Below are 13,917 nucleotides of genomic sequence, written 5' to 3'. Positions count from 1 at the left end.
CAGTGTTCTACCCCAGTTAACAAATTCAAAAAAAATAAACATCAAGTTGAGATGCGCTCTGGTGGTCTGGTGTAGTTTAGATAAAACCAAGCAAATGACAATGAGAAGGTAGGGCAACAAGGGCCTATATGGACTTTCAAACGGCTGCAGTTCAGTGCACAAGTGGTCAAAAGTGCAATTTCTAGTTGTGAGATGTTCAAAAAAATGTGTTTTTAAGACTAAAGTGATTCTGAAAAGTGTTAAGCCTTCCACCCTACCCCAGTGAAGGGTCTGACCCTTCCACCACCTTATAATACATTGTTATTCTAACTCGAGGCACCACTGATTCAGAAAAATGTAATTATTTTTTTTTGAAAACATGGTATTTCATTTAGCTTAAGTATGGGTTTATAGGCTTCACACAACTCACATTTCATACAGCTAGCTACTTTAGATTCATTTTGTATTAAGCTGCTGCTGTTCACACATTTGCCTGTCTTCTTCCCAAAAGGCAGAGCTTTTCAGTAAGCTCACTAGCAAGGAATAACTCCCCATGCATGCAACAAGGTATGCTTCTCAGTTAAGCTACCTGGAATGATGGGTCTTTGGGGCAGTTTCAGATGGCATTTCATTACGCCTTTTAAGCACCTCTTTAATAGTGGAAGCTCTCCCTAGTACAGAGTCTTGTTAAGCAGTCCATCTTGGGCTAGCCCTGGAAGTCTGAAAAATATTACTGGTGCAAGTTTGTACAGAAGCACGAACTAGAAAATCACGGTCATTTTCCTTGTTTTTCTTGACTGCAGTGGAATAGTACTTGATACCTTACTATTTTTATTTTAGATGATATTCATTCCATTTCACCATTTTGTTTCAAGAATCAAGAAAAATTTTTATGAGCGGTATAAAACTGGCACTTTAGGATTTGCTGTTGTGCCAAGAAAATATATGGACAAGATTATCTGTACTGTCTAGGTATAGATCATGACACTGTTGGAGCACAAAATCTAAAACTTATTAAATTCCTGACTGGTTAGGTTTAAATGTTCAATTCTATTCCTTTACTTTTCAAGACAAATAAAAAAAATATTCTGCAGCGGTATAGCTCTGAAAGCTGAGCAAAAAGTAGTGTGGTGAAAGTACAAGATCAGACCCATAAACTGGAGATGGAATCCCATGAGGCAAGAAAGCATGTGCACATTTCATTCTTAATACAATGCATTTACATGCATTCCTGTTGACCAAGTAGTCATTTGCAAGGTTTGCTATGCCAGGTGTGGTTTCACAAGTACTTTTGGCTACAAGAAAATCCACCTGATTCACTTATTCAGAGTCAAAAAGAGGTTAGATCACTTTATCATTCAAGGTTGTTTTGACATCTTGAAATTTGCACTCTGTCCTTATGAGGAGGGTTTTAGATGGCCAATTGCAAAGATTCATTTGTCTACTATTTTAGGATGTCATGAAACCACCGCTGAGTACCAAAAGCAATGTAGACAGGCATTGAGCAGGATTCATAAACAGCCTAGCTAAAGCAATAAGGCTGCCACAAAAAAGGGCCATTTAGCATGATTAGTAAAACGAGTAATTTAGAGACACATTACCCAAATGAAGAAAGACTCATTACTGACTAATCTGCATATCTCTGCATTACTCATTGATTACTGCATGTGCTAACTAGGACTTTGCTGAAATAATAATCACTGTCAGCTGATGCATTTTGTTGGCACAGACATCCCCTCATTCACTCCCATATATACAAGCAGACATTCAAACACACACACACACACACACACACACACATATGAATACACCCCCATAACTGTCAACTTCACTAGAGTTAACAGAACATCTCTGGTGTTAGCAATTAGGTTATCTCTGACCTTTATAAGCAACAGATGGTTATAGTCAGTCAATAATGCCAGTCAGAGTTTAATTTGTCTCCTTGTTCTGCAACTGCATCATGATGCAAGACCTGTTGCTCTATTAATTTTGCAAGTGATGCAGAGAAGTATGTCTAAAGTCTCCCTAGTGTTATCTAATATGCCTGCCAGCTTTGTCCAGATGTTCTGAGTATGGCCGTTGAGAGGCATGGCATCTTCTCCAAGCACTGGCACATACCTCAAATTTTTGCAGAATGTCTCTAATAACTCACTGAACTGTACAGTCAGTTAATAATGCCAGGTATCAGAGTTTCATACTTCATACTGCAGATAATGCATCTTAAAGCAAGACCTGCTTTTCTGTTAACTTTCATGTACATTAGAGTGCTGTAAGTGTCTCTGGTGTATAGTATTCCCCTCCACCCCCAGTATTACAGCCAGTGCTCATTAGTGCAGGAGAAAGTTGAGAAGTACGGAAGACTCCCTCCCCGACATACATACAATCACAGACATTAACTCATGCAAACACCATATATCAAGTGCACACACAAGTTGTGTGCGCGTGTGCACACACACACACCTCTACTCTACTCATCCCCTAACTAATTCCTCCCTACTGTCTCCACCCAAAGAGATACACACATACTCATACCCACGTGCTGACCCCCTCACCACTATCTCTTGACTACATACTCCAACATTCACCTCTAATGTTTTCTCTCCCACTGAAATTAGTGAGAGAATACAAACTTTTGGATAAATTAATGTGGTTAGCAAAGCTTATTTACCCAGCTGAGTGGTTCACTGAATTGCTTGGCTGCAGAAATCACTTAACTACAGGCATTTCTTGAAGAAGTAATGTAGTAGCACTGTCTCTGAATTGGAAATGGCTACCATCAGTGGAAAGCCTTGTTTACCAATGATGGTAACTATTCTGAATCCTAGATATAGTGTATACTTTGAAAACATCCATCACAGATCCAGAACCCAGCTAAAACTCCCACGTTTGCACTGGAGACCTTTATCCATCTCATGTCTGAACCTGTTACTTCAACAAGTACAGTTTATTATTTCTTGAAGTGCTTTAATTACAGTGGCCTGCATGTATCCATAGGATTTCTTATCTTCAGGCAGCAACTGCAGACTGCAGTAATCAATGATCATGTAGGCAAATTCATTTGAAAAAAATGTTTTCTATGTGCACTCATCACATACACACTTCACACTGCCTGATAAATATAATTAATTCCAAGGATACTGTTACTGGAAAAATGAGCAATTTTACAAAATTATTATTTTCCAACCTATCTTTGTTCATAGGTGTTTATTAGGCTAATGACCACTGGGGCCTTTTTAAGCATAGCCATGCATCCCAAATCTCTGACAAGTTGTGGTATCCTTGATAAATGAAAGCAGGCTCTTGGGAGATGAAACGTTTACAGACTGCTTGTGCCCATTAGGGAAACGGGTACCAAATCAATGATGATTTTCCTGTTCCCCATCAAATTGTCCAAGTTACACTTGAACTTGTTTAGGGAGGAACTTCGCTTCACATGAATGGGGAACCTGTTCCAGAGAAGGGGTAGTCTCTTCGGTATATACATGTCTCTCCAGCATTTACTATTTATATCAAAGACAAGGTTTTAGTTTTAGAATGGGTAATTCTGGTACTATTTGTTTTGTGGATATACAGGAAGTCCACCAAGGTGAGGTTCAACAATGTCTTGTATGCCAGTGACAGATCTCCTCTCAACTGCCTTTAGGAGACTGAATACAGGATAGGGTTTTGAGGCTCTCACCACAGGACATGTTGCTTATGTCCTGTTTTCTTTTAGTGGTGAATCTCTTTGGACTTTTCAGTTGCTAGATGTACCTGGTTAGGTATGTACCAAAGAGGGAATCGTACTCAATGTTAGGCCTGATGAATGCTAAATACAGTGGAGCAATGACCTCATTGGACCTAGATATCATACCTTGATTTATAAGTTGCTCAACATAGAATGATTTCCTCACTATTATAGACATGTAATAGTCAAAGGCTAGATTAATGTCTACATGCGCCCTTAAGTCCCTCACTAATGGGTGGACTCTTAGGGGTGTGTTTTTAATGTGATAGTTACTAAGGGAAGATGATTTCCTGAAAGATGCTATTACACATTGCTTGACATTTGGTCATTTGTCTGTGTCAGCCCCTCCTGGAGAACATTACTGTCAGTGGGGGAGTCTATGACTGCTCCTAATTTGCAATCACCTACAAATTTGGTCAGCCAAAGGCCCATGACATTGGCCTTGACTTTAGAAAAGTACATGCCAAAAAGGAGTGATCCCAGGACTGATCCATGAGGGACGCCACTTGTGGCTGGCTCTTTGCAGAAGTAGGTCCCCAAATTCTAACTTCCTGGGTCTTGTCTCTGAGCCAGCTGGCTATCCACCAGGTGAGTTAAGGGTTTATACCCAACCTCTTGAGTTTAGCAACAATGCCCAAGTAGGGTAGTGTGTCAAGTGCCTTGGCCAGGACAAGGTGGGCAGTGTGAACCATTTTGCCATCATCTATTGCTTTGGTGACATTCTTTAAGAAGTCCACCATCCACTTTCTGGATGTTTCCTATGTCACTATTGGATAATTCTTTCCATGGCTTTACATATGAGACTAATGAGACTTATATGGGTCTGTAGTTGGCCTTCCTTTACATAGTGGGATGACTGTTGCTGTTCTCCACTCATAAGGCATGAAGATTGTTTGGAGGCTATGGTTAAATAGTGATTTCAGGGGGCCTGACAGGTTGTATTTCATGCTGTTAAGAGGGTAGTCTGGGATATTTGTCTGGTTACTTTAGAATGTAAAAGTCAAAGTTACAAAACACAGTGTCCTGCAATTCTTACGTCCTGAGGTTCTTATGTAATATCTTGTCTTTGCAAACTCTCATTCTGCAAATCCCTGCTGCAGTATACAAACCATCCCCCTAGGACATGTATCTCCACTCTTTCACTGTTTTCAAATGTGTGGAAAAAGTAAACAGCTCATAACATACACTGCAGATAGCCTAGGACGGTATTTACGTCTACAGTCATTCTTCAAATATTTTTCTTCCTCAGTACTGTCAAAACACATGTACCTACTCAAAGACAACTCTGTCCACAAAGCTGAATTTTAAGTTTGGCAAATGTGTTGTCAATTCTGGGTTTCTATCCCCAGCTGTAATACTGCTTCTACTTGGCAAATTATTTTCTTTTAGCCATTATATTTAAAAATATCTTTATTTCAGTGAATTTGTCAATACCCATGTCTGTGTACTGCATGTTTAAATATGCAGTATGCATGCTGTAAATAGGAGCTGATTAAGTATGAGAAGATAGGTGTAGTCCTGAACATTTTTTAATTGGATAATATTACAGGAAGCTGCATTAAAAAGGTTACTGTGTGGTTTGTTTAGTACTTCTTGTCCCATAATTCCGCTTTATTTAGTCTTCTGCTTTAAAGCCCCCATTCAGTCTTTAGATGTTTCTGTAAGTTTTCACAGAGTATGATGTACACCACTCCTCTGCACCACTGTCTTGGATGAAAGTGAATGTCGCAAAGCATATTTGAGGTCCACCATGGGTTAGCCACTGGGATGAGGCTACAGGTATAACAGGATCATAACTTAGTTGCAATCAGAAATAGCAACTGCCAGAAATATGCACCATCCTTTCTCTTAACTTAATATATTTAGATGTGTAGTTAACTCAGCAAATGGATTTAAGGTAAAAGAGCTTGGAGGTTAGAGCAGTTGCCATTGCAATAGGAACAGGTGTAATCATTGTTAAGGAAGGCAACCAAGGGGGATATATATGAAGAAGTAAGACAGAAGGAGTTGGGGAAATTATAGAATAGTTTAAAAAATATTGCAAATATTGGTGAAAGGAACCCGAAATGAAAAGATAATAGGTAGGTATCAGAAGTAAGAGAGTTGCATGGGTAGATAATTATCTTAACACATACTTCCCAAAGAACCATATTAGGTGAAGGAGAGAAGGCACTTCAGTAATTTTAAAAAGCCTTAATTTTAATGGAAGAGAGTAGGAAATGGGAATTATTTGGTAGAGCTAAATTATTTTATTGGAACTAAGGTGAGACATCAAAGAAATGTTTAGTATGTAGGTTGAAAGACAAAAGCAGTGAGATAATTACTAAATAATGCACAGACTGTAAAGCAATTCACCATTGTGAAACTGACAAAAATAATCAGACATTATTTTCAGGAAGTTTACCAAATATAGGAGCAGAGAAAGAAGATGCCATTAGAAAGTTTCTTAGTGGGATAAACTTAAAAAAATGTAATAAAAAAAGGACCATCTACTCTTTGCCAGACCCATTTCAAAATAAGTATGATTAGCAATAGACAATTTAAACAGTGCTGCCTCCAGGTCTTGATGGGTTAGGTATAGATTTGCATAGGCAAATATTTACTGAAATGGCCTCATTGCTGACTTAATACATCAATGTTTTATTAAAAAAAAAAAAACAGTAATGGCACTTGTTTTTAGAAAATGATACTATGGTTTTCATCTTACAAAACCAAATTATAGTAAGTAATGTCAAGATATATGCTAGGGTACAGGTGGAAAGAACAGAAAAGTTAATCCCACCATTGATTTGTCCATATATAAGAATGTTGCCTAATGTATTGGGTAGAGGTATGTAAGAATCCTGTAGAAGCAACATTTTAGGTGTAGAAGAGGTACTGAGAAGGCACATTAATGTTCTTCCTTTGTAAGGGTTTGAGATGTCTTCATTTCCTTGAACTGGTAACTGAAAGATTTCAGAATTTGTATCTCATGAACCCACATCTATAATAGTAAATGTGTTTAAAAGCTTTATTTGGACTGCAGTGTGGGACCCATCAGGACTGCTGACTTTTCGTTGTCTTTTTAGTGGCTCTACAGCCATTTGCTGAAGCAGTTCTTAAAATGAAAACTTAAAGTATTGATGGCAGGTGGGATAATTAAAATAAAATTGTGTGCTAAAGATTGTTTTCTAAACATGACACTTCAGTATTTTACATATCGACTTGGTTGAAGAGTTTCAGGAAAGGTCAGGGTGAAGGGTAAGCAGAGGCGTGGAATATTTCCTTAAACCAAGAGACCTAAGCAGGATAGAATGACCCCCTATCATGACAGAAGAAACAGACAAAATGTTTTGCTATCACAATTTCACCAGAAGTGTGTAATATATGTTGATCTGAATGTTAACCCAGTTCTGAAAGAACTGCTCTATAATTGACAAACACCGCTGTAGTAAAAATGGTGATTTACCAACATTACTGTTTGCAATGAAGCAACTGCGGTGGTGGTGCTGCAGTAGCGTTGTCGCCTCACAGTAAGACGTTGTCCTGTTCGATTCTCAGCTGAAGCTTCTTCTGTGTGGAGACATGCGTGAATGGGCGTACCTTCGTTGAAGGTTGTGCATCAGGGCTAGCAACTCGGCACGTAAAAATCTACTGCCAATCATTAGCGGACCGGAGTTCCGCTGTGGTGACCTCTAACAGGGAAAAGCCAAAAGATACAACACTGTTTGCAATGAAGCATATCTCAGTGCTAGTCTTCTCGTAATTATTACTCAAATAACAATGTTAAACTAATTTATATGGAGCAATAAGCAAACCGTGTTGAAATATTAAGTTTCTCATTAAACCAGTGATTAAAGAAAGTTTGAGCCTTCCAGGGATCCCAGTCCTAGGTGCTGTGTGGGAAATACTGAACAGAAATGAGAGTAGCAGGACAGCAGATTAAGAGTAAGAAAATGACAATTGCTTCCTGGTCTGACTAAGGTGAAAACCTTGCAGTCAGTGAAATTTGTCGTGGGTAAAATTCCTTAGTGTTCTTGGCAAACATGGGGCAATAAAAGCAAAAAATATATGGTAGTTTAGATATATATATATATATATATATATCTATATATATATATATATATATATCTATATATATATATATATATATATATATATATATATATATATATATCTATATATATATATATATATATATATATATGAGGAATGCACTCTCTCTCTCGGGAGGTGGAAAGTACTTTTTTTTTTTTCATTCTGATGGTATGAGAAGACTGATTGTGCAAGGTAGTAAGCATATGCTACTGCTGTGGAAATGCCACAATTTCCTGCAGTCACCAAAATAACCATTCTTAATCACACCTTTTGTTTACAAGGTAAGTTAAATGTCAATAGAGGGAAAAGAAAGGTTTTGATAAAATGGTGGTTTGCTTTGTGAAAAGTAGGCTTTTCCCTTTTTAAGTGCTGGCACAAATGGCAGTGGTCACCTAATATACCTGCATCCAGTTAAACTTCCTCAGCATGGTGTTACTTTTTTATGTTTAGAAGTAGATTATTTTCAGATAATGTGGAAATATCCTGGTGTAGTTGTATGATAGTTCAAAGTAAAAGGGTCACAGTGTTGCAGATGCTGAGAAAAAACATTCTCAAAGACATTTAGTATGCATTACTGTGTAACATGAAGGTTGTAATAAACCTAGGATAAGTAAAAAGGAATGAAAAGCACTCATCAGTTTTCACTGGTAGATAATATTCAAATGATGAAAAGTAAATCAGAGAAGATTTGAAAGAATGCTGCACAATAAATTTGGAATATGGTAAGAAAGCTTGTTACTTCAAATATGGTGGTTATTTTCCTGATTGGATGACAATTTTACTAATCATTATAAAATAGCCTAAACTGTTCAATGTTAAGATATTGTGTTTTTTCAACTGGGAGTAAAGTACATATTTTACAAGGACATATTTGATATGGGTATAGTGTCTTTTATTGTTCAAGTCAAGTTGTTAATCTGAATCATATTATGATATCATATATAAAAGTAGTTTTACTTTTTCTTTGTTATATACTCTTTGTACACTATGTTGAAATGTGTAGCTTGTAAATAAAATATTAGTTTAAGTGGTACAAAGTGGAGTATCTAGCAGCATTACATATGCTGTCTTGTGTTGTGAGAATTTTTAATGTTCAAGCTTAATGCAGCTACTCATGTCACAGGCACGGCCGGCCTTAGGCATAGGCGAACTAGGCAACCACCTAGGGCGCCATACAGGCCAGCCTAGTAAAGGGCGCAGTTTCTGTTCATTTATTTATTTATTTTAATTTATTTATTTTTCTTATTATGCGAACGCATAATAAGAAAAGTACATTAATTAAAATGAATAAATAAACCATAGGGCGCCAGATGATGGGGGGGGGGGTGCCCTCTCACTTTTATACCTGCAGTGTGAGCAGGAGGCTTCAGCAACTACAAAAAAAAAAAAAAAAACTTTGTTCCACTACCTTTAAGGAGATGTACATGTGTGTCATACGCACGTACACAGACATTGATGTAAAGACTGCTGGCGCAATGAGTGGCCATGTGGGGGACCTGAATGAAAAGCAGCAAGAGTGCCTGAAAGATGTGAGAGACAGTATTCAATAACTGGGGAATGGTGATGTGTACCTACAGTGTACATGGATTTGGGGGGTTCCCCTTTTACCCTTTTGGCTGCACTGAATGATTCAGCTGTTCATTCATAATTATTTTGAAATTGGTGTATATGCGTTGGAGAGACTCAGGATTTCCTGCACTTCATTTATGTCACTGTTTTCATCTGACATACTTAACCCACCAATGCTTATCAAGTATAGATATTTGGCATTGTGGCCATTGTTTATCATAGTGCTCAACTATTTTGAAGAGTAAGGGGCAACTTCAAAAGTAAGGGGGGCAAAGACCCAAAATCGGGGACAATTTTAAATGTTCCTTTAATTAATCAAAAACGTGAATAGAATCAATTTTACACCAGCATGCTTTTACTGAACAATATGAAGTATAAAGCTAATATCCGTCACAATTAACTGACAGTAAGCTTCACTGATGTACAAGAGCAACAAAAAAGTTTTGCGAGGGGGAAGAGCAAAACATAAACAAAATCATGTGCATTGTTGAAACTCATTTGAACTTTAAAGCTATTTCTTTGTATATTTAAAGCAAAGGGAATAGTTATCTTTGCTGACTTTCTTATCTGTACCCTTTTAATTTTATTCCAGAATTTGAAGCTGGACTGTTTGGTACCCTTACCCTTTGTACTTTGTGAAATGTTGCCTTAATTAATTTGTGCACAATGGCTTATGTGTTGCATGTCAAGCTCTATACCTAAATCAGGAAGTACTAGGCAAATATGCAAAAAAAAAAAAAAGCCTATAGAGAAAACCTTTTGCAGAATGCAAGAATGGTTGCATGCCTGCATTTAGGAAAACTTGAATTTGTCTAGAGAACGGTAAAGGTTTTCTGTTTTGCACTGGATGCATCTGATTTAAAGCTTGTAGCTTCAGAAGCTTAAGTTGTTGATTTTATTCATTTGAAGTATGCAATTTTGTTTGTCAGTGGAAAGTACAGGAGACTCTTTTTTCTATTGCAAGGGTGGAGGGGGCTGGGTTCTAGTATTATAGGCATTTGAATTGTTTGTTTGGACCATTCATCAGGTTATGGACTTCTTTGTCATGAAGTTTGTAAAGTGTAACTAAATAACATAAAGAAATGTTTTTTTCAATTGAGTAAAAATTGTCAGAAACTATTTCTTTTGAAGCTGCTGTTTAGTTAGCTTGAATGAAGGAAGAAGCCATTCAAAAACATAAATAATAAACAGGCTAAAGCTTATTGTGCTGTTTTATTAACTGAGCAGGAGTATGGATTGTCAACAAAGTATCATAAGAAGAATGGAAATATATTGCTTATTAACCAAGGAGAATTACAGATGATCAACAAATAATTATGTTGGTGAGAGAAAGCAAAGAAGCTACTTACTATATGTTCAGGAAAATATATTTTGTCCATTTTGTTGTTTAAGGCTTTCTGGGTAGTCACTTTCTAGATGAGACTGAGAAAATTGTTACAAAGTATTACCTTTGTTATGTAATTACATTTGACTGTGTTACATGTCCTATGTTTCTTACATACCACTTGCATATATATATATATATATATATATATATATATGTATATATATATATATTATATATATATATATATATATTCATACCTCTCAACTGTACAGATTTATGCATAATGTCCAGATTTGTGCCTCATATTTTTGGCCTATTCATCATAAAATTTGTGTTTTTTTCTGGCAAATCACTGAGGATTTACATTACATACCATGCCTCCATACCTCTCAACCTCTTAGCACAAGAAATCTCAACTAAGCCTAAAATAACAGGGGGGGGGTCAAAGGCCCCCAAACAGGGACAGATTATAAATATTGCTCTTATAGACTTAGAAAGTTGCTAGAATAACAGCATTTGTCTTAGCGTGCATTTTCTGAAGGAAATGAGGGCTGAAAATCAAATGTATGATGACATTTAGTTATTTAAGTACATCACCATATTAGTTGTAACTCCATATCACCACCCCTTCAATGCTGAATTTTGAATGACAGTAGACTTCATGATTATTTTACTGCCCTATCACTGAGGACATGTCAGATTACAAGCAGAAACCTCTCAAATCCAGCAGTGGGCAAACTCAGAACCCCCCCCCACACACACACACACACACAGCTCCTCATGTGGTCATGTTGTTAATCAAACTCAGGTCAGCTGGGTCACAGTAAGATCTCCATCCTGCATTCTTGTGATGTTTTTACCAAACGGTCATGAGGCACCAAATATGTAACTGCTTCAGGATGAGGAGAACAGGCTTTAAGATGGCAAATACTTCTACCTGCATTTCCACCCTTACCAGCTTCCCTTGATTATGAGTCTAGACTCTGCTTAAACATTGTCAAATGTAAAATCAGTGCAGCTGCTGTGGTAACTTTTTACCCTTTTGTGATTGTCTTGTACATACAGTACATTGTGAAAAATGATTATTAAACATTGCATTCAATTCAAGATGTATAGATGACAGTCACTAATAACCGTATCTTTCAGGTGAACGTGGTGCACCTGGTTTTGGAGGAGAACCAGGAAGCCCTGGATTAAGAGGTGAAAAAGGTGAGGTAGGAATACCTGGTCTTCCTGGAACTGTTTCCCCAGAGCCCATCAGAAGTGAAAAGGGAGAACCTGGAGTCCCGGGTGAGCAATATTTTGTTTTCATGTATAAACTAGCCTGTTTTAAATGTTTTGTTTCAGTCAAATGCTAATAACTATTGCACAGCCCTGAAATTAATTTTCTTTTGGGTCAGGATTAATAATTAATGAAAATATTTCTGTTTTTTAAGAAGTGTCATTTGCACAAGTCACATTATGAACAAAATTACACAGTTTAACAAGTCAGACATGCATTATAGTGCTAATGTTTCAAACAGCAGTTGTATTTCTGATGACAGTAGGGTACAATGAAATACAGTTCTTTGAAGTCATCAGGTGTGCTCATTGGTAATCAGAACAGTGGTATAAGACATTTTTGGGCTATTATCCAAAGTTTTGTGATTTTGGAAAATGAGTGAATACTGAGAGGTGTAGGAGAGATGAAGTTTTAAATGTGTACAGGGCTCTCTGGATCCTTTCACCAGTATATTGCATGCTGTTATGCAGGAATACTCCATGAATGAAGCATTTTCTACATAATGAAAACAGACATTTTGTTTTAGAAATTAAAGCAACAAATCTGTGTTAAAATAACAGTGCATAAAGTAAGGAAGCTCAAAGAGTTTACAGTAAAGTACTGGGGTCTGTTCTAGAAGTCAAAAAAAAAACACTGCCACAGATGCAAACAAATATTTTAATACAATAAATACTTTAACGCCTCAGCTTAAAAGCCTTCAAAGGAGTAACAACTCAATAAAACACAAGTATATATACACAATTCAGTAAAATAATTAACAAACCAAACACCAATTATTTAATTAATTACATACTTCCAATCAAGATCTTTGTTCAGGCCCACAGGGTCCAGAGTGTTGTATTTCAAAATATGGTTTCTTTACACAATTTATATTTTAAATCTATATTTTCTCCAATTTGCACACTCACTTGTTCCAGAATAGACCCTCTTAATAAAGTGTCATCCCCTCCATGAAAATGTTTTAAATGTTAAGCTAATGGACTTTCTATGCGCATATTTTTAGCATCTCTAACATGTTCCTGAAAACGAACCTTAAAGGCATGTTGGTTCTCTCCAGTATAAAACATCTCACACGGACATTTCAAAACATGTATTATTCCCTCTGTATTACAATCAAATCTATGCACTGGTTTATAATAAATATTACTAATTTTAGAGAAATGATTAATTACAAAAGGACAAACAGAGCATTTCCCACACTTATAAGTACCCACTTCATTCATTCTACTAAATTCTATAGTAGGTGAGAGAAAATTAAACATATTATGTACTATAAAATTAGCTATACTTCTACCCTTTTTATAGGGAATAAGGGGAATCTACTAATCCTATTACCTAATTGTCCATCTAAAAGCAACATAAGTCAATAATGCCGCAAAATCTCTACTTCTTGCAAGCTCAATACATTATATATAGTAACAAAATAAATATTTCTCACTGTCCCCCTTCCGATATTATTATAAATGTTAGTGTTACCATAACACTTAACCATGTTCCTATTCTCTATTAAGTTATGGGTAACTCCAATTCCATTCACTTCATTAACATTCTGTTGTCTTTCAGCCCAAACTCTACATAAGCACTTCTCTACTTGATATCTACTATACCCCTTCCAGTAAACATATGATAGGTCTCAAATACTTCCCTTAAAAATCAGCATTCTGACTACATAATCTACTTAGTCTGAGAAACTCGCTATTAAGGTAATGCCTCCATTAAATGTTTAGAATGGCAACTAAAGCCATGCAGAAATATGTTACTTCCTGTAGACTTCCTAATACAATTTTCTTACTACCAACATCACCAATCAAAACTAAATCTAAAAAAATTCACTTCTATTCCTGCTTGTTGCCCCTCAAAATGTAATGAAAACCTATTCTGCTGTAAATCCTCCACAAATTGATTACGTTAATGCCACCCCTACACAAAAAAATTAAAACGTCAATAAAACAAAAA

The 13,917-nt window shown here is 36.6% G+C and overlaps 1 protein-coding gene across 4 annotated transcripts in view; it reads left to right on the top strand.

Moving 5' to 3' along the window:
• COL4A5 (collagen type IV alpha 5 chain) overlaps positions 1 to 13,917 on the top strand; it is a 3,591,008-nt gene that overhangs the window by 2,618,945 nt on the left and 958,146 nt on the right. For all 4 annotated transcript variants that reach the window (XM_044057208.1, XM_044057205.1, XM_044057207.1 and 1 more), the window contains one exon: positions 11,826 to 11,969. In XM_044057208.1, coding sequence (XP_043913143.1) covers positions 11,826 to 11,969 — 144 coding nt within the window. The remainder of the gene's footprint in view (positions 1 to 11,825; positions 11,970 to 13,917) is intronic.

Source organism: Protopterus annectens, chromosome 15.part0 (assembly GCF_019279795.1).
Source record: "Protopterus annectens isolate FY-2018-M chromosome 15.part0, PAN1.0, whole genome shotgun sequence".
Lineage (NCBI taxonomy): Eukaryota > Metazoa > Chordata > Ceratodontiformes > Protopteridae > Protopterus > Protopterus annectens.
This window is presented reverse-complemented; position numbering and strand designations above follow the sequence as displayed.